Source organism: Protopterus annectens, chromosome 2.part0, assembly GCF_019279795.1.
Source record: "Protopterus annectens isolate FY-2018-M chromosome 2.part0, PAN1.0, whole genome shotgun sequence".
Classification (NCBI taxonomy): domain Eukaryota; kingdom Metazoa; phylum Chordata; order Ceratodontiformes; family Protopteridae; genus Protopterus; species Protopterus annectens.
Genome location: NC_056728.1, coordinates 1,146,656,553 through 1,146,684,443, shown reverse-complemented (window position 1 = coordinate 1,146,684,443; position 27,891 = coordinate 1,146,656,553). Strand labels below are relative to the sequence as shown.

Sequence of the window (27,891 nt, the reverse complement as noted above, 5' to 3'; positions counted from 1 at the left end):
ACGAGTGGTCCCTGAACGAAACAGTAGCAGCTCAGGTTTTCAGAAGATGGGGGACCCCGTGCTGCGACCTGTTTGCAACACCACAAAACACAAAGTGCAAAAGGTTCTTTTCCTTGACTCCGCATCAGGGGGAGGCAGCTACGGATGCTCTAGCCCAACCTTGGCCAACAGGACTACTTTATGCCTGTCCTCCGGTTCCACTCCTCCCCAAAGTCATCCAGAAAGCCAATGATACTAATTGCTCCGCACTGGCCTCGTCAGGTATGGTTCCCCTACCTAAAGAAACATGCTCTGGACAGTCCTTGGTTTTTGGATCTAACTCCGGACCTGCTGATTCATCAGTCGGGACGACAACACCAGTCCCTTCACACTTTGAAATTAACAGCTTGGCTCCTCCACTTCCGACTTTAGTCAGAAATCACACCTTAGACCCGGAAGTTATTCACATTTTATCTTCGGCCCACAAACCCACCACTAAGAAATTGTACCTCAGTAAGTGGAAGAGGTTTGCTATCTGGGTGCAACTCAGGGGCTTAGACCCTATTACTGCCCCGATACCAGAGGTCTTGAAATTTTTAACATCCTTGTTTACTCAAGGATCTTCAGTCTCTACTATTAAAGTCCAACTAGCAGCTATCTCCAAATTTCATGAATCCATAGATCCACCGTTGATGAGCAGCAGATTATGTAAAACTTTCATTAAAGGTGCTGTGCTGTTAAGACCCCCAGTTTTTCATCCTGCCTCCGTGGGATCTTGATTTGGTACTTCGTGCCTTAACATCTTCCCCTTTCGAACCGGCTGCTACATGTGAGTTAAAATATCTGTCTTGGAAAACTGCCTTCTTAGTTGCAATTACCTCTGCAAGAAGAGTTTCAGAACTTCAAGCCCTATCTATCAAACCACCGTACTTGATTTTTCACAAGGATAGAGTATCACTTAGGCCTAATCCATCTTTTGTTCCAAAGGTTTGTTCTAATCTCTGTCTCCAACAATCTCTAGAGCTAACAGTTTTCTTTCCAAAATTCTCAAATGAAGCGGAATACACCTTGCATAAATTGGATGTTCACAGGCAATTGCGCTTCTATCTAGACAGGACTCAACAAATTCGAAAAACGGACCAATTGTTTGTGTCCTTTTCAGATAATAAATTGAGTAAAACCATCACTAAAGCTACTATCTCCAAATGGATTAGAGATTGCATAACTCAGGCTTATTCCTCTTCAAATAAGCAACTTACAACATCTATCAAAGCTCACTCTACCAGAGCTATGGCTACTTCTATTGCTTTTCATTCCAAGCTCGCTATTTCTGAGATTTGTGCTGCGGCTACTTGGTCCAACCCGCACACTTTCATTTCCCACTATAAATTGGATGTGGCATCTAAAGGGCGAGCATCATTTGGTTCCACGGTACTCAGGAGTGTTTTCCAGTGAGCCACCCAGGATTCAGGTGCTAGGGACGCTGTCCCATCAGTCAGAATGTAGGCGAGATAGGATCACATAACATCTTTTAGTTATGTACTCACCATAACTTCAGATGTTTGGGATCCATCTCGCCTACATTCCTAATACCCACCCTCCTTCCCCCTGCCTTGGAGATCAGAAGAGATTGAACGGTTTTGAGTTCTACTGTTTTTTATCTTGTTTCATCTGACGATGTTATATAAGCAGCGTGTGTGTGTGTGTGTGCATGTATGCGGACAAACTAGATCTGGGGGACTGGTAGTGGTGCATCCTGGGATATAGTAAGCTCAGCCAATAAGAGACTTTGCTCTTTGGCATAAGCGTGCCGAGTCGGAGCCGAGGATCGGCTCCGAACCCATCAGTCAGAATGTAGGCGAGATGGATCCCAAACATCTGAAGTTATGGTGAGTACATAACTAAAAGGTATACAGTCTGTCTGTTTTTTTATGTGATTTTTTTATGGGGCACAATTTTAATTTTTTTGGTTACACTGTGTTTACGACCTTAAAACATTATATGTATGTTATATTTTTATAGACATGTTTTTAATTACTTTAGGTTGCTCACAAGTGAGCACTAAGCAGGTTCATATCAGCATTATATAACATTTATAATAGATTGACTAACCATTTTTCAGACTTGAACCTGATTGACTATTTTAATTTTTAATAGCCAATAGGTTTTAATAGCAAGGTATTAGTTAAACCTTTTTCAAGGGCAAGAGCACTTAAATATCGCTAGCCCCTGTTGTTATAACAAATGCAATTTTTTGTGTGTTAAACAACCAGTCCGTTTCCTTAGGTGATTTTTACATTAGTCACAATTCTTTTAGTTACACTGTGTTTATGAATTTTAAATATTATATGTATGTCATATATTTTTATAGACAGGTTTTTAATTACTTCAGGTTTCTCTGACAAGTGAGCACTAAGCAGGTTTATATCAGCAATACATATTGTATAACACATGTAATAGGCTGGCTACTTTTATTTTAGACTTGAAGCTGATTGGCTGCTTTTATCTTTATTCACCAGTTGTAATGTTTTATTTAGTATGGTCTGATGAAGCGGAGTTGATATCCGTGAAACTGCTTACCACTTTATCTGAATAAAGCAATATTGTGTCTGCTGTGTTTGGAACCTTCGTGGTCATTTGTGTAACTTGACCACCAGAATTTGGCCAAAGATTTGACAGTAGATGCCATGGTGGTGGCAACTGCCACCAAAAATGTACTTGCCAATGAGAGTCCTTCTGTATATCCGCCTAACGGGAAGTCTAGGACAGTGGGCAATTTTGGAAAGTGGGTCTCTGCTTTATCAACCTTTGCACTGAATTCTTAGAACTTTCTGGTACACTTTACTAGACTCTAGAGAGAACTGATCAGGGAATTATCAGAAACTCTAGCTGGGGCTGTGTCTAACAAGGTAAAAGATAGTCACCTCACAGCTAGCCACCCTGGAGTCTATATCAAACTTGTCCATGCATGTCATCGCACATGCAGCCGAAGGTATGACCGGGGCAGTGGATTCCAGCGTTGCAGTTAGGTAACATGCCTAGATGCGCTTTTGTGATTTCGTGGCGCCTTTCAAGGCTTCCTTCGTCAATGCTCCATTTGATGGATTATCCTTGTTCAGCCACAATGTAAAGGACACTCTAGTCAGGTGTGAAAACGATGGTAAGACACTGTCTGTGTTGGGCATTCATTTTTCTATTCCTCAATGATCCTTTTTTAGGTATCAGAGGAGTGGAAAAATGTGCTTCAAAAAGTCCTAGGGGCCTTTCCAAGATGCATGTAGCAGCAGCTCCCCTAGGGGCAGAGGGGGGAGCTCATATGGAAGACACTGACCCCGAGGCAGAGGTGGTCTGCAAAACCAGGGGGACATGCTCTACCATCGCTCCTGAAAGGAGGCCTGATTGCTTACCTCTGGAAGCAGTCTTTCACTGCACTCGTCAGCCTGGCGACAAGTAACCTCCAATACTTGGGTGCAGAAAATCATTACCAGAGGCTATCACATCCCCTTCATCCTTTTACCATGTTCTCTTAAGAAAAATCACCAGTGTTCCACCCCATCAGAGGGATCAAGCTGCAAAAGAAATCCAAAGGCTGCTAAAAAAAAAAGTCATCCAAGAAGTCCTACCAGACCAGGTAGGATCCTGGTTTTACTCAGTTTTTAGTGCCAAAAAAGACTAGGGACTGGAGGCCAATATTGGACCTCAGCCTTCTGAACAACTTTGTTTAGCAGGCAAAATTCCGGGTGGTCACGTTTCAGTCTGTTCTCCCCTTTCTAGAGGAAAATGAGTGGATGTGCTCTGTAGACTTTCAAGATGTGTATTATCACATAAAAATGGGCAAGCCCTCAAAAAGCTTCCTCCACTTTCGGCTAGGGGCCAGTCATTTCATTACTAGTTCAGTGCTGCCCTTTGGTCTTACCATCGCCCCCAGAGGGTTCACCAAATGTATGGCAGCTGTCGCGGCTCATGTGAGGTAAGGCGGATTCCAGGTGTTTCCTTATCTAGATGGGCTCCTCCCAGCCCCAACCAGGCATCTCCTGATTCAAACCGTAGACTTCATCATGCACCTGTTCAGTACCCTGGGCATTGCAGTCAACTACACAAAGTCTCAGCTATTCCCTACTCGAGACTTACAGTACATAGGAGCCTGTCTCAACACAGTTTCATGCATTCCTTCTCTACCCTTTCACAGGCTCCAAAAGATAAGGTCGCAAGTTAAACCCATTTTACCAAATACAAGGTGCCCTGTCTTATTCTTCAGGCCCTAGGATCCATGGCAGCAGCTGTAACCTTGGTTTCACTAGCAGGGTTTCACATGAGAATACTTCAGTGGCTTCTAGTCTCACAATGGTCTATTCTTACTCACCCAGTGAATCACCTGATCCTGATAACGGAACGTTGCAAGAAAGATTTGTCCTGATGGATGAAGTCGGAAGAAATCCTAAAGGGCTGTCCATTTGTTCCCCATCAGCCCAAGGACATAGTGACCACTGACGGCTCCCAGATTGCAGGGGCCATTATCGGGGGAAAGATGGTCCAAGGCACTTGGTCTCCTCAAGAGGACAACTTGCACATCAATGTCCTGGAAATGAGAGCAGTGCTCCTAACATTGCAAGACTTTCAAGCTGCTCTTCTCTGGGAACAGTTGCGATCCAATCAGACAACATGCAGTAGTCTAGCATATCGACAAACTGGGGGAACCAAGTCCAACCCCCTCTACCGGGAAGCTCTCAGAATTTGTCAAAGGCCAATATCCTCCAACTGCTTTCTTATAGCAACACATATCCCTGGGAGCTCCATTGTGATAGTAGACACATTCTACTACCTCACGAGTGGTCTCTCAATCACAAAGTGGCGAAAAAAATATTTTGTCACTGGAGCCAGCCTTCTTGTGACATATTTGCCTCCCCAGTCAACAACAAGTCCAGTACTTACTTTAACCTAATCCCTCCACAGGTGGAGTCCCATGGGAAGACGCTGTCCTTCCTAATTAGCCCTCTGGTCTCCTTTATGCCTCCCCCCTTTCCCCTCATTCCTGTCTTCCTGAAGAAAGCTCAATGGTAGCGAGCCAAAGTGATCCTCATTGCCCCCTTCTGGCCCAGGCAAATTTGGTTCCCCTTTCTATGGCCTCGCTTGGTACACCAACCGTGGCTTCTGCACCCAGTTCCAGACCTGCTGTCTCACCCGCAAGGGCTGCTTTATCCCACTTTTCCCTCCCTCAAGCTCAGAGCTTGGTTCTTCCAATTCCGTTAGTCGCCAGGCAGAATTATATTACTTCCCCTGTCCGAAAAATTCTTCTGGCTTCCTATAGAGCTTCCACCAGGAAACTTTATTCCAGTGAATGGAAAAGATTTTGTATTTGGGCCGCTGAAAACAATTTAGACCCCTTCTCAGCTCCAGTTGAAAAAGTTCTGGAATTTATACCTGCTCTTTTTGAGCTAGGAACTCCACTATTAAAGTTCATTTAGCACCCATCTCTAATTTTTACAATGGATACGATGACCATACGTTAATTTTACCATTATCTATGCAAAGTGTTTCTCAAAGGAAGGAGTTTTACGTATTAAACCTCCGTACATGGACCCGTTAGCTCCATGGGATCTTACCTTCATTTTGCAATACTTAGTACTACCCCCCACACACACACACACACACACACACACACTTTGAACCAGCTGCCACTTGCCATCTCCTCTTCCTTTCCAGGAAAACTGTTTTTCTGGTTGCCATCACTTTCGCTAGAAGAGTCTTGGAAATTCAGCACTTTGTGCAAAACCACTGTACATCATCTTTCATAAAGACAGGATGTCATTGAGAACTAACCCTTCCTTTCTTCCTAAGGTGGATTTTGAGTCAAACATTAATCATTCCATTGAATTACCAGTTTTCTTTCCCAATTTTTCAAACAAGGATGAATATTGTTTATACTTATTGGACGTACATAGGCAACTAAGGTTTTACCTTGACAGGACTAAAGATTGCAGAGTATCGGATCAATTGTTTATTTCCTTTTCAGGATCAAAACCTGGCCCTGTCTAAATAGTTGAGTGATTGTGTTACCTTCATGTATGAGCACAATCGAAAATTATCTGCGCTGGTAAGAGCGCATTCAACCAAGTCCATCGCCACATCGGCTGTTTTTCATTCCAAAGCTTCCCAAGATGAAATATGTGCAGCTGCAACTTGTGCTACCCTTCATACTTTTATCAGTCATTTATAATTAGATATGGTCTCCAAGTGATGAGCATCTTTTGGCTCTGTGGTTCTCAGGAATATTTTTCCATAAGGCCATCCAGGGAATAAAGTAGCTGGGGACTCTGTCCCATCTGTCAAGAATTAACGAAGATTGACAACATCAGATAAAGAAGTTATGTACTCACCATAACGTTCCATCTGTGTTGTCTGTCTTCGTTCATTCTTGACATCCCACCAACCTTCCCCCCTCCATTAGATTTCCTAGAGGATCGGACCCTTGTCCTGAGCTTTCATTAGGATCATTACCTTGGACATTGCTGCTTCTCATAATTTCTATCTTCTTCTTGCTGTAGTCTGCATACTCTATCTGAGGTAATACAGAGAGGGGCATTGCTGGTGGAGACTGAGCTCAAGAGTTTTTGGCTTGTGCGAGCTGTGTAAAGGCCGAGCCGGTTCCGAGGATCGGAACTGTATTCCCAACTGTCAAGAATGAATGAAGATCAACAACACAGGTGGAATGTTATAGTGAGTACACAACTTCTTTTTGTGGCATCATGTTGGTTAGTGACTGTACAGTAGAAAATAAAATGTGTTCTTTGACTGCATACCATTTTGTTTATACTGCACATGTAAAGAAAGACTGCAGAACCTTGATAAATGTGTTTAAAAAATGAGGCAGAACTGGAGACCTGTTCAAAGCATTTAAGTACTAAAGGAAATCAATAGTCTGGTTTGACTATAATCTTTTAACAAAGATAATTTTAAGAACAAGAGCATGGTTTGGGGGGCAGCATCTAGGGAAAGAAGACTTCTGCCCGAACTAATGATGAGATTAACCTGAGTTCGAATAGTGGCTCGGAGATGGGTGTAAGTGAACAAGCTGATGCTAGCCTGCCCATCATAGGGAGGAATGGTGCCTTAATCACTGGATACATTCAGCAGGCAGGAGGTGAGGGCTTGTGTCACCGGTGATGTGATGTAAACCTGGAACATTGCCTTTGCTTACCAAGCATGGCCCTCATTAACATTTATAGGGGGGAGCACGCTTTCATACATAAAGCACATTGTAGGACCCCATGGTGACATAGATTCTGTTGTCAACAACCAGAGGTGGCTTAGTGCTTCATAGAGAAGTGCTCTCATTGCTGGTATCAGCAAGAACAAAAATCCACATTCATGACTTTCTGAATTATAGCCCCTGCCAATTCTTTGTGTATGTGCCATCCCTCCTCCTTCATGCTCTGGACTCCCCACTGGCATGGGAGCTAATATGATTGATAGATGAGAGAGTGTTGATAGTCAGCAAGCACGAGAGGGGAATTGCACCTGGGGGGAGTTCTCAGAGGAGAGATGGAAAGTATATCTTTTAAATTCAACTGGCAGATTGGAGCAGCCTGTCTTAAAAGTAATACAATATAAAAATTCAAAATGTGTGGACATGCATGGATAGTTCTTGTGTTAGAAGAAAAGTGAAATGAGCTGTTTAAGTAGGAACTAAAATTATTGTAGAGAAATTAGCAAGCTGGTTTGCTCAAGAAAATGTCATACTTTGTATTCCTTAGTTGAATGTATCAATTATGCAGAAGTCTTTTTTAAAGTATTGTTTATATATTTAGCTTTTTTACCTTTTATTTTCCAGCTGATAACAGATTTATTGAAAGCTTTACCAAATATGTTCTGCAGTACACGGGAAACTCACAGTGCCCTAGGCCCTGCCCTTCAGGCTTCATTTAAGCTGCTTTCTCCAACGGGTGGTCGAATGTCGGTATTCCAGACACAGCTACCATCTCTGGGTGCAGGTTTGCTGCATTCCAGGGAGGATCCTAACCAAAGATCAAGCACAAAGGTAAGAAGCCATTGTATATGTTGATATTAACGGATTAGTTGTAGGTACTTGGTTCTCAATTTCTTATGATACAAATTGGAATTGTATTTTTATCCTGCAGGTATTAGTGTAACAGATTACTCTAAAGTACGGGTCTGTCTTAAAAATAAATGTTGGCAGACATAATGTATAGGAAATGATGCTGTAGTTTGCATGTTTATTTTCTGTCCCTGTAATGTTAGTTTATAGCAACTAAAACATTTTGAAATGTGTTATTGCATTGTGGATTTGACAGATGTTCATCGTGCATACAGCTGCAGTCATAACAGATGGGTTTTCCTGCCGTCAGGCGGGTCCTCGGTCGGCCGAATTCCAAAGTCTAGGTCCGGCGTCGGTTGTCGTTGCTTCTTCTCTGACATCAGTGCGACAAGGGTATAAAAGAACCAGCTGACGCCATTTTCTTCAGTCTTTCTTGCCGCGCGGTGCCCGAAGCAGAAGCAGATCGCAAGTGCCGTTCGGCCAGCTCCTGAGATTACGAATATTTTTCAACCGAAGACTTCTTGAACCGTTGGGGGAACTTTTCTTGCCTCAGACCGATGTCGGACAAAGTTAATAATTGCATTTCTTGTGGGAAGCAAATACCGCATAAGGATTTCCATTCCCTCTGTATACCTTGCTTAGGCCCAGACCACGACGTCTCGGCCTGTCGTTTTTGTGCTACATTCAACAGATGCACTATTAAGCGTCGGGCGGAGTTCGCCCAACACTATTTTGGCAAAAAATTTAATTACAACATGTCGTCGGATACTCCGACTCCAATTTTGAGTAAACGACGAAAAGATAAGGACCAACATACGAAGTCCGCGACTTCTACCGACACCACGCTAAAGCCGACAACATGTGCTCCGGTTCTCAGCGAGGCGCCTACGCAGCCCCTGACTACCGATGACACTTCATTAGCGGTGTCTTTTGTGCCCGAGGTCGCAGGCTCTTCGGCCCACACCCTGACTACAGATACCGAAGTCACTCTTGCCGGGGAAACTCAGAGTTCAGACAGGCCTGCCACCTCTCAAGGTGTTTTCAGGCCTTCTTCTTTTTCCATTAAGGCTTACACTAAATTTAAAGCAGCCATGCATTCTAAAAGACAAGCTCCACAGGGCCCCTCTCAAGGCCCCATGCCTAAAAAGCAGATGCTCAAAATGGCTGAGGGTTTGATTTCTCTTATCAGGGGTTCTCAACCCCCCTCGGACAAAAGGCCCAGAGTGGAGGAAGAATACCCTTCCTCGGACCAGGCCTCCATTACTTCAGAGCATTCTGAGGACCAGGAACATTCTTACTCCCCTTTCGAAGATTCTGATGCAGAGGAGTCCATTCCCTCTGTCTCCCCCCCTGAGGATTACTCTTTTGGGGGAAACATTGCATACCTTGAGGGAACACTTCCACTGGGAAGGCCAAGAGTACTCAGACTCCAAGAAAAGGCTCAGGGATTTCCTCTTGCTCCCTCAGCACAGGCCTCTGGCTATACCTCCTGTCTTAGACATACTAGATGATGTGTATTCAGAGGCCAGCCTTAACCCAGATTCTTTACCTCCAGCTACAGTCAAGCCTGACAGGTATTACCGGGTTTCTGATTCACACCAGTTCCTATACAAGAGCCATGCGGCTGACCCAGAAACTATTTCACAGGGTCCCAAGGGAATTAAGGCCTCCACTGCCAAAAATCCATTACCTTCAGAGAGGGATTCCAGAGCTTTAGAAAGATGGGGGAAAAAGGTATACACCTCGGCCACTTTAACCATGAGGGCATTAAACTGTCAGTTCCATATGTTAAAGTATCAACAGTTTTTGTTATCTCAGTTGAAAAGCAAAATGTCACAACCTGAACAACCAGACTTGAAGGAGTTGCAGGATTTGTTGCATAGTGCAGAGCAAGTGGGTAAACATACCTTGCAATGTGGTTTTGATGCTTTAGAGGCCTCTTGTAGAGCTGCTGTTACAGGATCAGTCATACGTAGACATGCTTGGCTCAAAGAGCAAACCTTACCAGATCATGTCAAAGCTAAATTACTAGATGCACCTCTTCAAAAAGATGTATTGTTTGGTGTTAAAGCTGAGGAGGTATTAAAGAAAATGGAGGAAAATGCAAAATCAATGCAAACAGTGAAAGATTTCCTACAGGTACAGCCACCACATTTCAGTAGAAATTGGCCTTCAAAAAAATTGGTCCTTTCCAGCCACGGACAGACCTCAAAGAGGTAGATACAGGCGCCCGAGAGGTAGAGGGCAATCTCAAGGATCATTTAGAGGCAGACAATGGCAAACACCTACACCCAGAGGGGGTGAGGATAGTTCACAGCCATTCAGAAAGCAGACCCAATGACTTCCCCTTTGCATGCCAAGCAAGGCTCAAATGGCAGCACCTTTAGGTGGAAAACTGGCATTATTTTCGAAAAATTGGCATATTGTCACAAAAGACAAATGGATCCTGGACATTATAGACAGAGGCTACAGATTCCACTTTCATACCCTTCCAAAAATGAGAGGCATGCCAAACCTGCCACACAATCAAAGGGCAGAGGCACAAAAACAAATTTCAGATCTCATGGACATGAAAGCTATTCAAGAGGTACCTGCACAAGAACAGGGTCAAGGTTTTTATTCCAGACTATTCCTGGTACCAAGAAAGGGCAAAGATTGGAGACCTATTTTGGACCTATCCATCCTAAACACATATTTACTCGTACCAAAGTTCAAGATGCTCACATTACAGCAGCTTCTTCCCATGCTGGGCAAGGAGTCTTGGCTGGTAATATTGCACGTCAAGGAGGCATACCTGCATGTCCCAATCAGACAAGATTGCAGAAGATACCTCAGATTTCTTGCAGGTTCATCCCATTATCAATTCTCTGCATTGCCCTTTGGCTTATCTACTGCGCCCAGAGTGTTCACGAAATGCCTGGCATCAGTAATTGCCTTCTGCAGACTTCAAGGGATACAAATATACCCATATCTGGACAACTGCCTGATCCAAGCGGACAGCAAACACTCTTCTGAAACACCTGGCATTTGTAATAATGTTGTTAAAATCTCTGGGATACACAGTCAACAAAAAGAAGTCAAGACTAATACCCTCTCAAACAATAATTTTCCTGGGTGCCAGCTTGGATACAAACACCCAGATGGCCTACCTCACGCCAGAGAAACAAGGGCAATTAACTCAATACTTCAGAAAACTGGCAACCTTCATCAGGCTGACTGCAAGGAAAATCCTGCAGGCTCTGGGATTCATGGCATCTTGCATCCTGCTAATCCCATGTGCAAAGCTGCATATGTGGAAACTTCAATGGTACCTAAAAAATTTATGGTCTCAACACAGCCACAGTTTGGAAGCAATCATACCACTGATTCCATGTCTTCAAAAAGAATTTCTGTGGTGGGCTCAATCATGCCAAAGAAACATAGGTCTCCCATTCTGCAAGCCTCAAGCAAATCAAGTCATCACAACAGATGCCTCGGACTACGCCTGGGGGGCGCACATGACAGATCGGTGCATTCAGGGCAAATGGTCACAAAAAGAAAAGCACCTACACATCAATCAAAAGGAAATGCTAGCAGTAATAAATGCTATTATGGCTTTCAAAGACCTACTGCATCCAGGACAGCTATTGATAAGAACAGAATACACCACAGTGATGTGGTACATAAACAAACAGGGAGGAACTCATTCATATCCCCTGTGCAGACTAGCCATGTCCCTTTGGAACACGGCTCTGGAATTGCAAATCCAAATTCAAGCACAATTCCTGCCAGGGAAGAAAAACACACTGGCAGACAACCTGAGCAGAAATATGACAGATCCACACGAATGGAAGTTGCATCCTCAAGTTTTTACAATGATAATTCAAGCATGGGGAAGGCCAGACATAGATCTCTCTGCCACCCACAGGAATTACCAATTGACAAAATTCTGCTCAAGGACCTTTCATCCACAGGCCTGGAAAGTGGACGCACTCTCTTTCAGTTGGACAACAATGACAGTTTATGCCTTTCCACCTCTCCCACTGCTGGCCAAAGTTCTATTAAAAGCCAGAGCAGACAGGCCAAAGATGATTCTCATTGCTCCAGACTGGCCAAGACAACATTGGTACCCACTCCTGAGGAGCCTGACGCATTCCCCACCATGGATCCTGCCTCTAATGCCTCTTCTACTGACTCAGCACAACTTCAAAACTCTTCACAGTCAGCTGAAAACACTCAATCTAGCCGCATGGAGGATTCCTTAAATTTACAGCAGACCCTACTCTCCAAGGAGGTGCAGGATGTCATTTTGGAGGCCAGAAGGCCTTCTACTAGAAAAGCCTACTCCGCAAAATGGAAACTGTTTTATGTCTGGAATCAGAAAAAGGGTCAGAATCCTGGAATACTGAATATACCTCAAATACTACAGTACCTAGCTGAGCTGCTAAGCACTGGACTTTCATTCTCCTCCATCAAAATCCAGTACAACACTGATCCTCCTTTATTCTCTCACCCTCTCTTAAGACAGTTCCTCAGAGAGGCTAAGAATATAAAACCCCCAAGGAAGCAACCAGTACCTGCTTGGGACCTCAATTTCATTCTAGAAAAACTAACCCTGCCTCCTTTTGAGCTAGCTGCTTCAACAGATCTGCAGTATTTGTCATGGAAAACAGCCTTCCTTCTAGCTATCACCTCAGCACGCAGGGTTTCGGAACTACAAGCCCTCATGGCTGTGCAGCCTTTCTTCATTTTCCATCAGGACAGAGTTTCCTTACGAACCAATCCTTCATTTATGCCAAAGGTAGTATCCAGGGTAGCCTTGAATCAGGCTATCCACTTACCTACCTTCTACCCTAGTCCACAAAACAAAGGGGAGAGGCTACTACATTCCTTGGACATTCACAGACAGCTCCATTATTATTTGGACAGAGCAAAGCCTTTCAGAAAGTCAGAGCAACCCTTTGTGTCCTATGCTACAGGTGCTCAAGGGAAGCCTATTTCCAAACAGACAATCTCAAAATGGATAGCCCACTGCATACGCGTTTGTTACTCTTTTCATGGTAAAACTGTACCTACAGGCATCAGATCTCACTCCACTAGGGCCACAGCTACCTCTGCAGCTTTCCTCAGGGGGGTTCCTACCAAAGATATTTTGGAAACAGCCACTTGGAGTTCTGTACATACTTTCTCCAAGCACTATCACCTACCATTATATTCCAAAACTAGAGCGGGCTTTGCCACTGCAGTCTTGCAGGGCATCCTGGCTCCACCTAGTTTCACTTAGTGCCTACCACCCCTTTATTAGCTTTGGGATTCTACCCATCTGTTATGACTGCAGCTGTATGCACGATGAACATAGTACAGTTTTGTACCTACCATAAATGTAGATGTTCGAGTGCTAATACAGCTGCAGTCCAGGTTTCCCTCCCTCCTTCCCCTCTTGGGACAGGCCTTATGGCTAACACCTCCTCATACAACCTCATTGGGGTATTCTTTTATGGTGTATTTGCTTGCAACTACTGTTTTTTGATTATATTGCATTTGCTGTATTACATAAATTTATGTTTTGCCTTCCTTCTGGGGGCACCTGACATCTGGGGCAAGAAAAACTGAAGAAAATGGCGTTGGCTGGTTCTTTTATACCCCTGTCACACTGACGTCAGGGAAGAAGCGACGACAACCGACACCGGACCTAGACTTTGGAATTCGGCCGACAGAGGACCCGCCTGACGGCAGGAAAACCCATCTGTTATGACTGCAGCTGTATTAGCACTCGAACATCTGCATTTATGGTAGGTACAAAACTGTACTTTTGTATGCGCATTGCAAATGGCTGTAACTGACTAACATAGCCCTTTAGGGTAATGCTTTGGAAAAGATGACTTTGCTTACATTTACAATAGTGGCTTATCTATTGTTGCTGCAAATTCACAAGAAGCAGGTTTGTGGTGAACTGCTATGCAAAATTTTTACTGAACTGTTGATAAGTCCAAGTAATTTAGGTGTCCCTTTTAGAATGTTTACCACCCAGGCACCCCACCCCCTCTCACACACACACACACACACACACACACACACACGCGTATGGTTTTCTTCACTCTGGCTACTGATTGGCTAATTCCAAGGAGATAAATCAGTAGTAAGTGATGGTTTCTTTAGTACGTACTTGCCATCGCTAGAAGAAGCATCTCTCGGGGAGTCACAAGAGCAGCAGTCTGCTAAGAGTCTGGTGTCTGGCAGATAAGTCCCCATTGGGAAACCCCTCCACTGGGAAATTGTTCTCCTTAAAGTGCTTTTTTTTTTTTTTAACCCTTTTAAGCATCATTTCCCTTTTAAGAAACCCAGTATTTTTTCACAATATTGGAAGATGTTCTTCGTGTTTCACTGTTGCAGTCATTACATTTGGGTTATCTGCTTGCAAGTAGCCCTCAGCTGGCCTGATTAACAAAGTCTTGGGTCCTGCATCGCTTGCTGTCCCTTCTTCCATGACGTCAGGTCGTCAGGGCTATAAAACATGCAGCCAACGCCATTACCCCAGTCTTTCTTGCCATGCGGTGCCCGAAGCAGAAGCAGTTCGCAAGTGCCGGTCGTCCGACTCCTGAAATTTTCGCATTCGAGTTTCAGTACCGAAGTCTTCAACTAAAGCGAAGTACCCCGTTGGGGAAACTTTTTCTTGCTCCTTACCGATGTCAGTAAAAGTTAATAATTGCATTACTTGTGGAAAGCAAATACCTCATAAAGATTTTCATTCGTACTGTATTCCTTGCCTAGGCCCTGACCACGACATACCTTGCTGTTGGTTTTGTGCTTTATTTAATCAGCGCACTGTCCGTCGTCGGTATATTTTCGCCTCTAAATATTTCGGTTCTTGGTTTAATTATCCAGAAATGTCGTCGGTTAGCTATCAGACTACAGGGATTCCGAAAAAATGCAAAGATAGACAGAGACAGGCTGCAGAGGTCCTGAACTGCCAACGACGCTTCTAAGCCAGTCACCAGTTCACCGATACTCAGTGAGGTGCTTTTGCAGCCCCTGATACCCGCTACTTCTGATTTGCAGGCCTCTACTGAGACCCATTCGGAGTCCGGTATGCCGTGAGATGCTTAACTATGGAACCCACAGATGTCTCTACCTTGGATGAGTCCGGAGCCGCTGTGCAAGCACCGGCTTCTGAGGGTGTATTCAGGCCTACGGACTTGCATATTAAACAGACGCCTCCTTCTTTACTTAGGCCTAAATCTCGATCCATGCCTAACACCCCGATGCCCAGGCCACATGCTCAGGCCTCTATGCCTAAAAAACAAATAATGGCTGAAGATCTAATAACTCTAATCAGGGGTAGCCAAACCCCCCCTCCCCCTCCCTTCTAAGAGGCCTAGGACTGAAGTTGATTATGAATCTTCTGATCAGGATTCTGTTTCTGATTCTTCTGATGATCTGGATTTGCCCTTATCTACTTATGAAGATTCTGATGCAGAGGACTCCATTCCCTCTGCTTCTCCTCCTGGGGATTTTTCTTTTCGGGAAACATTACATACTCTAAGGGAGCATTTCCACTGGGAAAGCCAGGATTTTTCTGATTCAAAAAAGAGGCTTAGGAGCATAGGCCTTGAGCTACCTCAGCATAGGCCTTGAGCTATTCTTCCTGTACTAGACATTGTTGATGATGCTTTTTCAGAATCTACTTTGGCTCCTGATTCCCTGCCTCCTGCTCCCAGAAAACCTGACAGATAATACAGAGGGTCTCTGAGTCCCACAAGTTCCTTTTTAAAAATCCTGTTGCAGATCCAGAGACTATTTCACAGGGGCCTAAGGGCATTAAGGTTTCTACTGCTAAAAATCCTACCCCTTCTGATAGATACTCCAGGCCAATGGATAGATGGGGTAAGAAGGTTTACACTTCTGCAACCTTGGCCATTAGGGCTTTAAGCTGCCAGTTTCATATGTTAAAGTATCAGCAACATGTTATTGGACTGCTTAAACAGAAAATGTTGATTCCTGACTGTGTGGAAAATAAAGAATTACAGGATTTAATGCATTCTGCTGAACAAGTTGGAAAACGTACTTTGCAATGTGGTTTTGATTCATTAGAAGCATCTTGCAGGGCTGCTGTTACTGGGTCTGTGCTCAGAAGGCATGCTTGGCTTAAGCAGCAATCTTTGCCTGATCATGTTAACGCTAAATTGTTGGATGCTCCATTAAATCAGGATCGCCTGTTTGGCAGCAAGGCTGAGGAAGTTCTTAAAAAGATGGAAGATAAAGCTAAATCTATGCAAACTGTTAAATAGTTTTTACAAGTTCAGCCACCTAGATTTAGTAGACACTGGCCCTCTAAGAGTTGGTCCTTTCCAGCCCTTTCCAGGTCTTCTCAAGCCAAACCCAGACACAGCAAAAACCCCAGGTTTCCATCCCAGGGGACACACAGAACTAAGCAGTGGGGGTCTCCGCTTCCAAATCTGGGAATAATAAGACCCCCCCCCTATGGTAAACTGTCTCAATGACTTCCTTTTAAAATTTCCAAGCATTTATCCAGTAACTGCCCCTTTCGGGGAAAAGATTGCTCTTCATGCAAAGAATTGGGAACTCATTACCCAGGACAAATGGGTTTTAAATGTAGTGTCCCCTGGGGTACAGATTTCACTTCCACATGATGTTCATCGTGTTTCACTGTTGCAGTCATCACTGTAGGGTTCTTCCTGCCGGCAGGCGGTCCTCGGTCCACCAGAATCCCAAAGTTTGGGTCCGGCGTCGGCTGTTCAGTCATGCGCCCTGACGTCAGAGCGCTAGGAGTACAAAGCTGCCAGCCGACGCCATGTTCTCCAGTCTTTCTTGCCGTGCGGTGAAAGCAGTTTGCAAGTGCCGGTCGGCTGACTCCTGATATTTTTTCGTGCTTCAGTCCGAAGACTTACTACTTCTTCTCAAAGCTAAGTACCCCGTTGGGGAAACTTTTTTCTTGCTACAGTCCGATGTCAGAAAAAGTTAATAATTGCATTTCTTGTGGGAAGCAAATACCTCATAAGGATTTCCATTATTACTGTATTCCTTGTTTAGGCCCTGACCACGACGTAGCTAGTTGTCAGTTTTGTGCTAGATTTAACCAACGTACGATTAAGCGGAGGTACGATTTTGCTTTTCACTACTTTGGTAGACAATTTAATTATAAAATGACGTCGGACACGCTTCCGACTACTGGAGTTCACAAACGACGCAAGGATAAGGACAGGCCTCCGAGGTCCAAATCAGACGTTTTACAAGCGGAGCCAGCTACAGGTTTGGCCGTCGTCAGTGAGGCGCTTTCGCAGCCCCTGTCGTCGGCCATTTCAGAACCGATTGCCGAAACGGACTCCCACGAGGAGCCAACTAGGCCTTTGAGCACTCCAGCTGCAGGACCTTCGGACAATGCTCCCTCAGATGGGTCCGGAGCTGCTGTGCAGGTACCGGCTTCCGAGGGGGTTTTCAGGCCTACAACAGCTTCTGATAAAGGCAAAACCAAGGACAAAGGCAAAGACTCCTTCTAAATCTAAGACACCAGCCCAGGCCTCTTCTGAACCGGGACCCAAATCTCAGAAACAGTTACTTAAAATGGCGGAGGACTTGCTAACCATGATTAGGGGTTCACATCCCCCTCCAGACAAAAGGCCAAGGCAAGAGTTGGATTATGAATCTTCTGATCAGGCATCTATTTCTTCAGTGTCTTCCTCTGAACAGGAATATTCTTTCCCTCCTTATGAGGATACTGATTCTGAGGAATCCTTTCCATCAGCTTCTCCCCCTGAGGATTTTTCTTTTGGGGAAACTTTACATGACGTGAGGGAACATTTTCACTGGGAGGAACAGGAGTACTCAGAATCTAAGAGAAGGCTCAGGGATTTCCTTCTTCTTCCCCAACATAGACCCCTGGCTATTCCTCCTATTTTGAATACTGTGGATGATACCTTTTCTGAGGCTAATTTAACTCCTGACTCCTTTCCTCCAACCCCTGTTAAGCCCGACAGATATTAAAGGGTCCCTGACTCCCACCAGTTCCTTTACAAAAATCCTACTGCTGCTCCAGAAACCCTTTCTCAGGGTCCTAAGGGGGTTAAGGCTGCCTCTGCTAAAAACCCTATTCCGACAGATAAGGATTCTAGAGCTTTGGAGAGATGGGGCAAAAAAGTGTACACTTCTGCTACTTTATCCATTAAGGCTTTAAATTGTCAATTTCATATGCTAAAATATAGCAATTTCTACTGTCTGTTATGAAACTAAAGTTAGGTACCATTTCTGCATGTGCAGATAATAAGGAATTACACGATTTGATGCATGCTACTGAACAAGTAGGGAAACATGGTTTACACTGAGGTTTTGATGCCTTGGAGGCTTGTTGCAGGGTGGCTGCCTCTGGCACAGTCATTAGAAGACATGCTTGGTTAAAGGAACAAAACTTACCTGATCAAGTGAAAACAAAGTTACTGGATGCTCCTGTTCAGCATAATGTTTTGTTTGGGTCTAAGGCTGAAGATGTGATAAAGAAAATGGAGGATGAGGCAAAATCCATGCAAACGGTTAAGGATTTCTTACAAGTTCAGCCCCCTAGATTTAGCAGAAATTGGCCAACTAAAAATTGGTCCTTTCCCAGCTCGGACAGGCCTCAGAGGGGGAAAATATAGGCGCTCCAGAGGGAGGGCTCAAACACAGACCTCTTACAGACCTAGACAGTGGAGTGCTTCCACCCCCAGGGGTGGAGAGGACAGACCTCAGTCTTATAGAAAACAGGCTCAATGACTCCCCCTGCATGGCTTCAGGAACGTCTCTCCTGGAAGCCCCTCTAGGAGGAGAACTCTCTTTTTTTCAACAAAATTGGACTTACATAACCCAAGACAAGTGGGTTCTGGATATAGTTTCAAGAGGTTACAAATTCCACTTTCATACCTTACCAAGACCAAACGGATGGCCAGACCTACCAAAAACACCAATGGTCAGAGGCATTAAACCAGGTGGGATCCCTCATGGCTGAGGGCCATAGAACTGGTTCCACAATCAGAGACTGGGCAAGGCTTTTACTTGAGGCTCTTTCTAGTTCCCAGAAAGCAAAACTCATGGAGACCCATCCTGGATCTGTCAGTCTTAAATACTTTCCTGGAGATACCAAAGTTCAAGATGCTTACTTTGCAGCAGCTCCTGCCAATGTTGAGCAAAAATGCATGGCTGGTGTCATTGGATTTAAAGGAGGCTTACCTACACATCCCTATCAGACAGGAGTGCAGAAAATACCTCAGGTTCAAGGCCGGCTCGAAACATTACCAATTCTCTGTGCTGCCCTTTGGCTTGTCTACTGCGCCCAGGGTCTTCACCAAGTGCCTGGCACCAGTAGTAGCTTATTGCAGACTCAAGGGTATTCAAATTTACCCTTATCTGGACGACTGCCTTATTCAAGCAGACAGCAAGGATGTCTTACTCCAGCACCTGGAGTTTGTTCAAAATCTACTCAAGCTCCTGGGATTCACTGTGAACATAAAAAAGTCAAATTTGACACCCACACAACAGATAACTTTTCTGGGTGCTCTTCTAGACACAACAACCCAGGTGGCATTCCTGACATCCGAAAAACAACTACAGCTGCCTTCAACTTTCAAAACCTTGGCGTCTATAACTCAGCTAACTGCAAGGAAATTCCTGCAGGCTTTGGGTTACATGGCCTCCTGCATCCTTCTCATACCAAATGCAAGACTACATATGAGAAAAATACAATGGTACCTAAAAAGTGTATGGTCCCAGCATTGCCACAGTCTAGACACACAGATTGCTGTCTTGCCTTGCCTACAAAAGGAATTCCATTGGTGGACCATGGCATGTCTTCACAACAAAGGGAAAGCCTTCAGTCTACCTCCAGCCAGCCAAGTGTTAACCACGGACGCCTCGGATTACGCATGGGGAGCCCACTTGCAGGGAAAGGGTCTGCAAGGTTTTTGGACAGAGGATCAGAAGCACCTACATATCAATTTAAAAGAGATGTTAGCTGTACAGAATGCCCTCTTGGCTTTCAGGGATCTTCTACAACCAGGACAACTACTGATACGGACAGACAACACCACAGTTATGTGGTACATAAACAAGCAGGGGGTTACACATTCCTACCCCCTTTGCAGACTAGCCATGTCTCTATGGAACACAGCTCTAGCTTGCAAATTGGATCTACAAGCTCAGTTCCTGCCAGGGAAACAAAATACTCTGGCAGACAGCCTGAGCAGGAACCTGTCAGACCCACACGAGTGGATGCTAGACACCCAAATATTCAATATGATTACAGAAGCCTGGGGCTGCCCGGACATAGATCTATTTGCATCCACCCTCAACCACCAGTTACAGATTTTTTGCACAAGGACATTTCACAAGCTAACATGGAAAGTGGATGCACTATCATTCAGTTGGAAAAAGCTCTCGGGGTATGCCTTTCCACCACTACCTCTTCTACCACGGGTGTTATTAAAGATCAAGCAGGACAAGCCCAAGATGATGATTTTACTGGCCCCAAATTGGCCTCGTCAATTTTGGTACTCAACACTGAAGAATCTATCCCAGGAGCCTCCTTGGATTTTACCTCAGATTCCACACCTTTTGTCCCGATACCAGGGCCAGGTTCTGCACTCTCATGTCAAAACTCTCAGCCTGGCAGCCTGGCGAATTCAGGGTCTATGATTAATCCTTTCCTTCCCAAACAGGTCATGGATGTCATCTTAGAAGCCAGACGACCTAGCACTACAAAATCTTATGCAGGTAAATGGAAGAGATTTTGCACCTGGATGCATGCTCAGGATTCGGATCCTCTCATTCCTAATATCCCACTGATTTTACTTTACCTGACAGACATGCTACATAAGGGTTTATCCTTCTCCTCCATAAAAATACATGCCTCCGCTATCTCTGCACATTACAATACAGACCCTCCAATCTTTTCGCATCCACTTCTGAAACAGTATCTCCGAGGAGCAAAGAATTTAAGGCCCCCTAGGACACCATCCATACCTGCCTGGGACCTCAACTATGTTCTGGAAAAACTCACTCTGCCTCCTTTTGAGCCTGCTGCCACAACTGATATTAAGTATCTATCATGGAAGACAGCTATCCTACTGGCTTTGACTTCAGCCAAGAGATTCTCGGAGTTACAAGCACTCATGGCTGTGGAACCTTATATTATTTTTCATCAGGTTAGGGTGTCTTTAAGGACTAATCCTACTTTCATGCCTAAAGTGGTTTCCAAAGTGGCTTTAAATCAAACTATTCACCTGCCAACTTTTTTCACTAATCCACAAAATAAGGGGGAAAGGATCTTGCATTCCTTGGATGTACACAGACAACTTCGTTTTTACCTGGACAGAACCAAGGATATCAGGAAAACCGAGCAACTGTTTGTTTCTTATGCAACAAACTCCCAAGGCAAAGCTATTTCAAAACAAACCATTTCTAAATGGATTGCTCATGGAATTAGATTTTGTTACTCTCCTCATGGAAAGCAAATCCCAGGAAAAATTAGGACTCACTCTACCTGAGCTGCTGCTACTTCAGCTGCCTTTCTCAGGGGAGTACAAACCAAAGATATTTTGGAAGCTGCAACTTGGAGTTCAGTGCATACTTTCTCTAAGCACTATAATCTCCCTCTTCCCTCTAAGTCTCGGGCAGGCTTTGCTTCTGCAGTCTTGCAGGGCCTTCTAGCCGCCTCTTCTTCTCTATAACCACCACCCCTTATCTCAGCTTTGGGATTCAACCCTACAGTGATGACTGCAACAGTGAAACACGATGAACATAGTACAGTTGTGTACACTTACCATAAATGTAGATGTTCAAGTGTCTTCACTGTTGCAGTCTGGGTTACCCTCCCTCCTGTCCCCTCTTATACTTTCACTAGTGTGGTTACCTACTTCACCTTTCTTCTGAGGTGTATTTGCTACAGGGTATGGGGTTTGTGGTATGTTACATTTTTGTTTTACTGTTAGCCTTAATTTTTAGGCACCTGACATCTGGGGCAAGAAAAACTGGAGAACATGGCGTCGGCTGGCAGCTTTGTACTCCTAGCGCTCTGACGTCAGGGAGCATGACTGAACAGCCGACGCCGGACCCAGACTTTGGGATTCTGGCCGACCGAGGAGTGCCTGCCGGCAGGAAGAACCCTGTAGTGATGACTGCAACAGTGAAGACACTCAAACATCTACATTTATGGTAAGTGTACACAACTGCACTTTGCCAACACCAAGCGGGTGGCCGGACCTACCCCCAAATCAGTGGGCAGAGGCCCAAAAACAAGTACTTTATCTCTTAAGCATGGGGGCTATTCATTTGGTACTAGAAGGAGAAAAGGGACTAGGTTTCTACTTGAGACTTTTCCTGGTACCCAGAAAAGACAATTCATGGAGTCCTATCCTGGACCTGTCTTCTCTAAACACCTTTTTGGAGATTCCAAAATTCAAGATGCTGACTCTTCACCAATTACTCCCTATGCTAGGCAAAGATGCCTGGTTGGCAACACTAGATTTAAAAGAAACATACCTGCACATCCCAATCAGGGAATCTTGCAGAAGATACCTATGCTTCAAAGCAGGCTACACGCACTATCAGTTCTCTGCACTGCCCTTTGGCTTATCTACTGCGCCCAGGGTATTCACAAAGTGCCTAGCTCCAGTTATTGCATTTTGCGGGCAAAGAAATATTCAAATATACCCATACCTGGACAATTGTCTAATTCAGGCAGAAAGCCAGGACATACTTTTGAATCATCTGGCATTTGTACAAAGGGTTCTAACTTGTCTGGGGTACACCATAAATGAAAAGAAGTCACACCTGGTACCAAGTCAAATTATATTCCTGGGAGCAAGCTTGAATATAACTTCCTAGATGGCTTACCTCACGCCAGAGAAACAAATTCATTTGACAACTTACTTCAAGCAAGTGGCCACAAAAACCCTGCTATCTGCAAGATAAGTACTGCAAGCCTTGGGGTTCATGGCCTCCTGCATTCTTCTAATTCCATATGCAAGACTGGAAACTACAGTGGTATCTAAAAAAACCTATGGTGTCAACATTCTCAAGACCTAGAAACAGTGATTCCTGTCATACCTTGCCTACGCCTGGAGTTCCTTTGGTGGGCAGAGACCTGCCACCAAAACAAGGGACTACCTTTCACACCACCCCCTGCCGCCCAAACCCTAACAATAGACGCATCAGACTATGCATGGGGAGCTCACCTGGCAGGGAGGTGCATTCAGGGCAAATGGAACCCAAGTCAAATGCACCTGCATGTCAATCAAAAATAAATGTTAGCTGTACAGAATGCTCCGACAGCCTTCAAGGATCACATTCTTTCAGGACAACTAATGGTAAAGACGGACAACACCACTGTTATGTGGTACATAAACAAGCAGGGGGGTACACATTCTTACCCCCTCTGCAAACTAGCCATGGCTTTGTGGAACACAGCCTTGAGCTACCAAGTGCACCTACAAGCTCAATTCCTGCCAGGAAAATTAAATACACTGGCAGACGGACTAAGCAAGAAACCTCATGGACCCAGAGTGGAAACTGGAACCAAGGATTTTCAACATGTTGACAAGCAAATGGGGGAGCCCAGATTTAGACCTGTTTGCCTCTCCCCAGAACTACCAATTGGACACATTTTGCATAAGGACTCCCCACAAACAAGCCTGGAAAGTGGATGCTGTGTCCTTCAGCTGGAAAAACCTATCAGTCTATGCCTTTCCCCCTCTGCCTCTGCTCTCCAAAGTACTACTAAAAATCAAACGGGACAAACCAAGGATGATTTTGATTGCTCCAGACTGGCCGCGCCAACACTGAATACCCACTCCTGTGCAGTGTGTCATGGTTGTCTCCATGGTACATGCCTTAGACTCCTTCCCTGCTGTCTCAGCAGGAGAACCAGATTCTGCACCCTCAGCTTCTAACACTGAACCTTGCAGCCTGCATAAATACTTAATCTCTCCTTTACCATCCCTCAGCAAACCTGTGATGGATTTCATTTTAGAGGTAAGGAGGCCCAGTATTAGAAAATCTTATGCTGAAAATGGAAAAGATTCTGTGCCTGGAACGAATCTCAAGGGATGAGCACAGCAGCACCTAATGTCCCTCAGATTTTACAATACTTATCTGAGATGCTTCACAAGGGCCCGTCTTTTTTCCTCCATTAAAATCCACGCCTCAGCCATTTCAGCTCATTGTAACACAAGTTCCTTTCTTCTCTTATCCACTGCTTAAGCAGTTCCTCAGAGGGTCCAAAAATCTGAGACCACCCAGGAGAGTTCCAACCCCAGCCTGGGACCTTAACTTTGTCTTTGAGTAACTCACTCTACCTCCTTTCGAGCTAGCTGCTACTGCAGAATTAAAATTTCCTTCTTTGAAAATAGCTTTCCTTTTAGCAATCACTTCAGCTAGAAGGGTATCTGAATTACAGGCCCTTATGGCAGTGGAGCCTTTCATCATCTTTCATGAGGACAGGGTGTCCCTTAGAACCAATCCATCCTTCATGCCCAAGGTGGTATCCAGTGTGGCTCTTAATCAGTCCGTTCATTTGCCAACCTTCTTTCCCAATCCACAGAATAAAGGGGAACAGATACTGCATTCCTTAGATGTGCACAGGCAACTTAGATTCTACTTGGACAGGACTAAAGCTCAAAGGAAATCTGAACAACTGCTGGTGGCATTTGCAGGGGAAGAGTGGAAGGCTATTTCAAAGCAAACCATTTCTAAATTGATAAGCCATTGCATTCATTTCTGCTAATAAGCATCATGGAACACTTATCCCCCAAGGGATCAGACCTCACTTCACCAAGGCTGCATCTACCTCTGCAGCCTTTCTCAGAGGCGTCCCTACCATGGACATCCTAGAAGCTGCTACCCTGGAGTTCTTTACATACTTTCACCAAGCGTTATCATTTGCCACTTTTCTCTAAATCCAGAGCTGGCTTTGCCACTGCAGTCTTATAGCTGCTCTAATGCTATCTAAATTCCTCCTCCCAACCATAGCTTTGGGAATCTACCCAAATGTAATGACTGCAACAGTGAAACTTGAAGAACATAGTACAGTTGTGTACACTTACCATAAATGTAGATGTTTGTGTGTATTCACTGTTGCAGTCCTGGTTACCCTCCCTCCAGCCCCTTAACTTCCTTTGACTATACCTCTACTTTCCTTTACTATGCTTAAAAGCCTTTTTGGTGTATTTGCTTTTTTGTTGGAGGTATATCTTTGTACTTTTATTTTTAATTGCTTCCCATTAGGGGGGCGCCTGACATCTGGGGCAAGAAAAACTGATGTAATGGCGTCGGCTGCATGTTTTATACCCCTGATGACCTGACATCATGGAAGAAGGGACAGCAACCGATGCAGGACCCAAGACTTTGTTAATCAGACTGACTGAGGGCTACCTGCAAGCAGATAACCCAAATGTAATGACTGCAGTGAATACACTCGGACATCTACATTTATGGTAAGTGTACACAACTGTACTTTTCCTGTGTAGGATCACTGTTTGCTTAGGGCATCTGTTAAGGTATTTGATGGCAATTTTGTGTAACATTGTGTACTGCTTGTGTAATCTTTGAATTCTGTGGGACAGAAGTGTTTGCAAGGGAATGGGCAGGAAAATGTGTCTCAGCATAATGTTTATGCTCACTTTGTGACAACCTACCTGGTGTTTTGATTCAGTCAATGTGTGTGTGTGTTTGTTTGAAAAATACTGACAGGGACTTTTGTTCTTTCCATTTTAATAACATAAAAGACTGGGGAAAGTGTTGTGAATATGCATCTTGGCAACTTAAATCCTGACCGGCTCACTGTAGCACACTTACTGCTTTTGGTGCGTCTTCCCCATTCACAGCATAGAATACTCACTCTGGTCCACCTGTGTATTCTCAAGCAGTACCTGGAAAGAAACCAACACTTACCAAGGAGTTCTTGCAGTTGCTGCAGAATGTATCTGTGCCTCCATCAGTAGTGGGTGAACCTGCAGTGGCCATTAGTTGTTCATCAGATCATTCATAGAAATAGAACATTTTTCTTTCAACCTCCTGGTTGCTTCAAACAATTACAGAATTTTTTCATGTAAAATATCATAACATTAATTTACATACAAATTATTAATGTATAAAATATTATGTATATGTAAATAATACTAAAAATGAAAATTGAAATAGAAGTAACAGAAAGATTTTGGTCTTACAGCTACTTTATTTATTTAACATTTGTTTACTGGACACAGGTTCTTTCAGCGGTGGCCCGGGAAGAAAAGCTCCAGCAATAAACGACACACAGTATAGAAATTAACAGATTGCAAGCCATTGTATAAATTACAAGCTTAAATAACCAAAAGAGGTAAAGCATTAGCAGTGTTAACAAATGAATACATGAAAGGGTTTCCAGTATTGTACAAACTCAAGATTAGCATATAGTTGGGCAAGTACTACATTTTTGAGGAAGCCTTAATATAACTTGAGGTTGTGTGTGTGTGTGTGTGTGTGTGTGTGTGTGGGGGGAGTGGCAAGATAGGTTGGAAATATGAGCTTTTGCAAAACTGGATCAGTCTTTGTATGATCTCTCAGCTCATCAAGTCTCGTGGTAGAAAAATTACGCAGTTCCGTAAGATCAAGGTCAAAATTCTCTGCATTAAGCTGTTCCGTTGTATTTCTATGCGATCTGGAAAAGGTATGAACCAGATAAAGAAGTTTCTTTTGTATAGAACATTTTGAAGTTGTACTTTTGCAATTTGAGCATCATTCTTTGTAATCTCGCTGGAGCTGAATGCATAGGCTTCTTTAAAATAGTGACTAGAGGTTGGTGATCAGTTTCAATTTGAATAGCTCCACCATAGATATAATCGTGATACTTTGAACATGCAAGTACTATTGCCAAAAGTTATTTCTCAATTTGAGCATATTGCATTTCATTTTGGGTGAGATATCTAGATGCATAGGCTACTGGTCTGCCTTCTTGAAGAATAACTGCACTCAGACCAAATTTTGAAGCATCACAGGAAAGAGTTACTGGTTTATTGACATAGTATCTTAATGTGGTTGGGCTGGCAGTTTACTGCTTAAGGGCTTCAAATGCTCCCTGGTGCTGTTCTAACCAAGACCATGTAACATTTTTGTACATTAGCTCTCTCAAAGGTGTTGTCAACTCACTGAAGTCTGGTATAAACTTGCCTAGATAGTTGACCATACCAAAAAAACGTTGCTTGAACAATATCTGGTGCTGGCAACTCAAGAATGGCTGCTTGCTTGGACGGCTCTGGTTGCAAGCCAGTGCTAGTAAATAAATGGCCTACATATGTAACTTCTGGTATTTTGAATTTGCACTTCAGGGGATTGAGATTTAAGTTCACTTCATGTGCTCTGTCTAGAACTCTTCTAAGGTTTCTGCATGCTCTACTTCACCATTGCTTCCAATCAATAAATCATCTACTATTATGTAACAAGGATAACCTGAAAAAAATTTGCTCCATTGCATGCTGAAAGACTTCACTTGCAGAATTTATTCCAAATGGCATCCTGAGGAATCTGTCTTCCAAATGGGGTATTGAAAGTAGTCAGTAGTGAAGATTTGCGATCAACCATCACTTGCCAAAATGAACTCTCTGCATCCAAGACAGAAAAAACAGTAAGTAGCATTTGGTATTCAGGCTGCGACCTCCTCGACTGTGCGCATAGGATAATGTGGTCTCTTTAATGCTTTGCTCAAATCTCTTGGGTCAGTACATATTCTGATTTCATCTGAGCCTTTTTTTGTTGGTTGCTACCGTGGACGGCACTCATTCAGTTGGTTCTGTAACTGGACAAATTACACGTTGCTGCACCATTTTCTCCAACTGAGCTTTGACCTTATTCTGCATAGC

The 27,891-nt window shown here is 44.0% G+C and overlaps 1 protein-coding gene across 5 annotated transcripts in view; it reads left to right on the top strand.

Moving 5' to 3' along the window:
- The window catches only part of LOC122793381 (protein transport protein Sec24B-like), a 2,932,722-nt gene that overhangs the window by 1,724,667 nt on the left and 1,180,164 nt on the right, over positions 1-27,891 (top strand). For all 5 annotated transcript variants that reach the window (XM_044061340.1, XM_044061338.1, XM_044061337.1 and 2 more), the window contains one exon: positions 7,811-8,017. In XM_044061340.1, the coding sequence (XP_043917275.1) occupies positions 7,811-8,017 (207 nt within the window). The remainder of the gene's footprint in view (positions 1-7,810; positions 8,018-27,891) is intronic.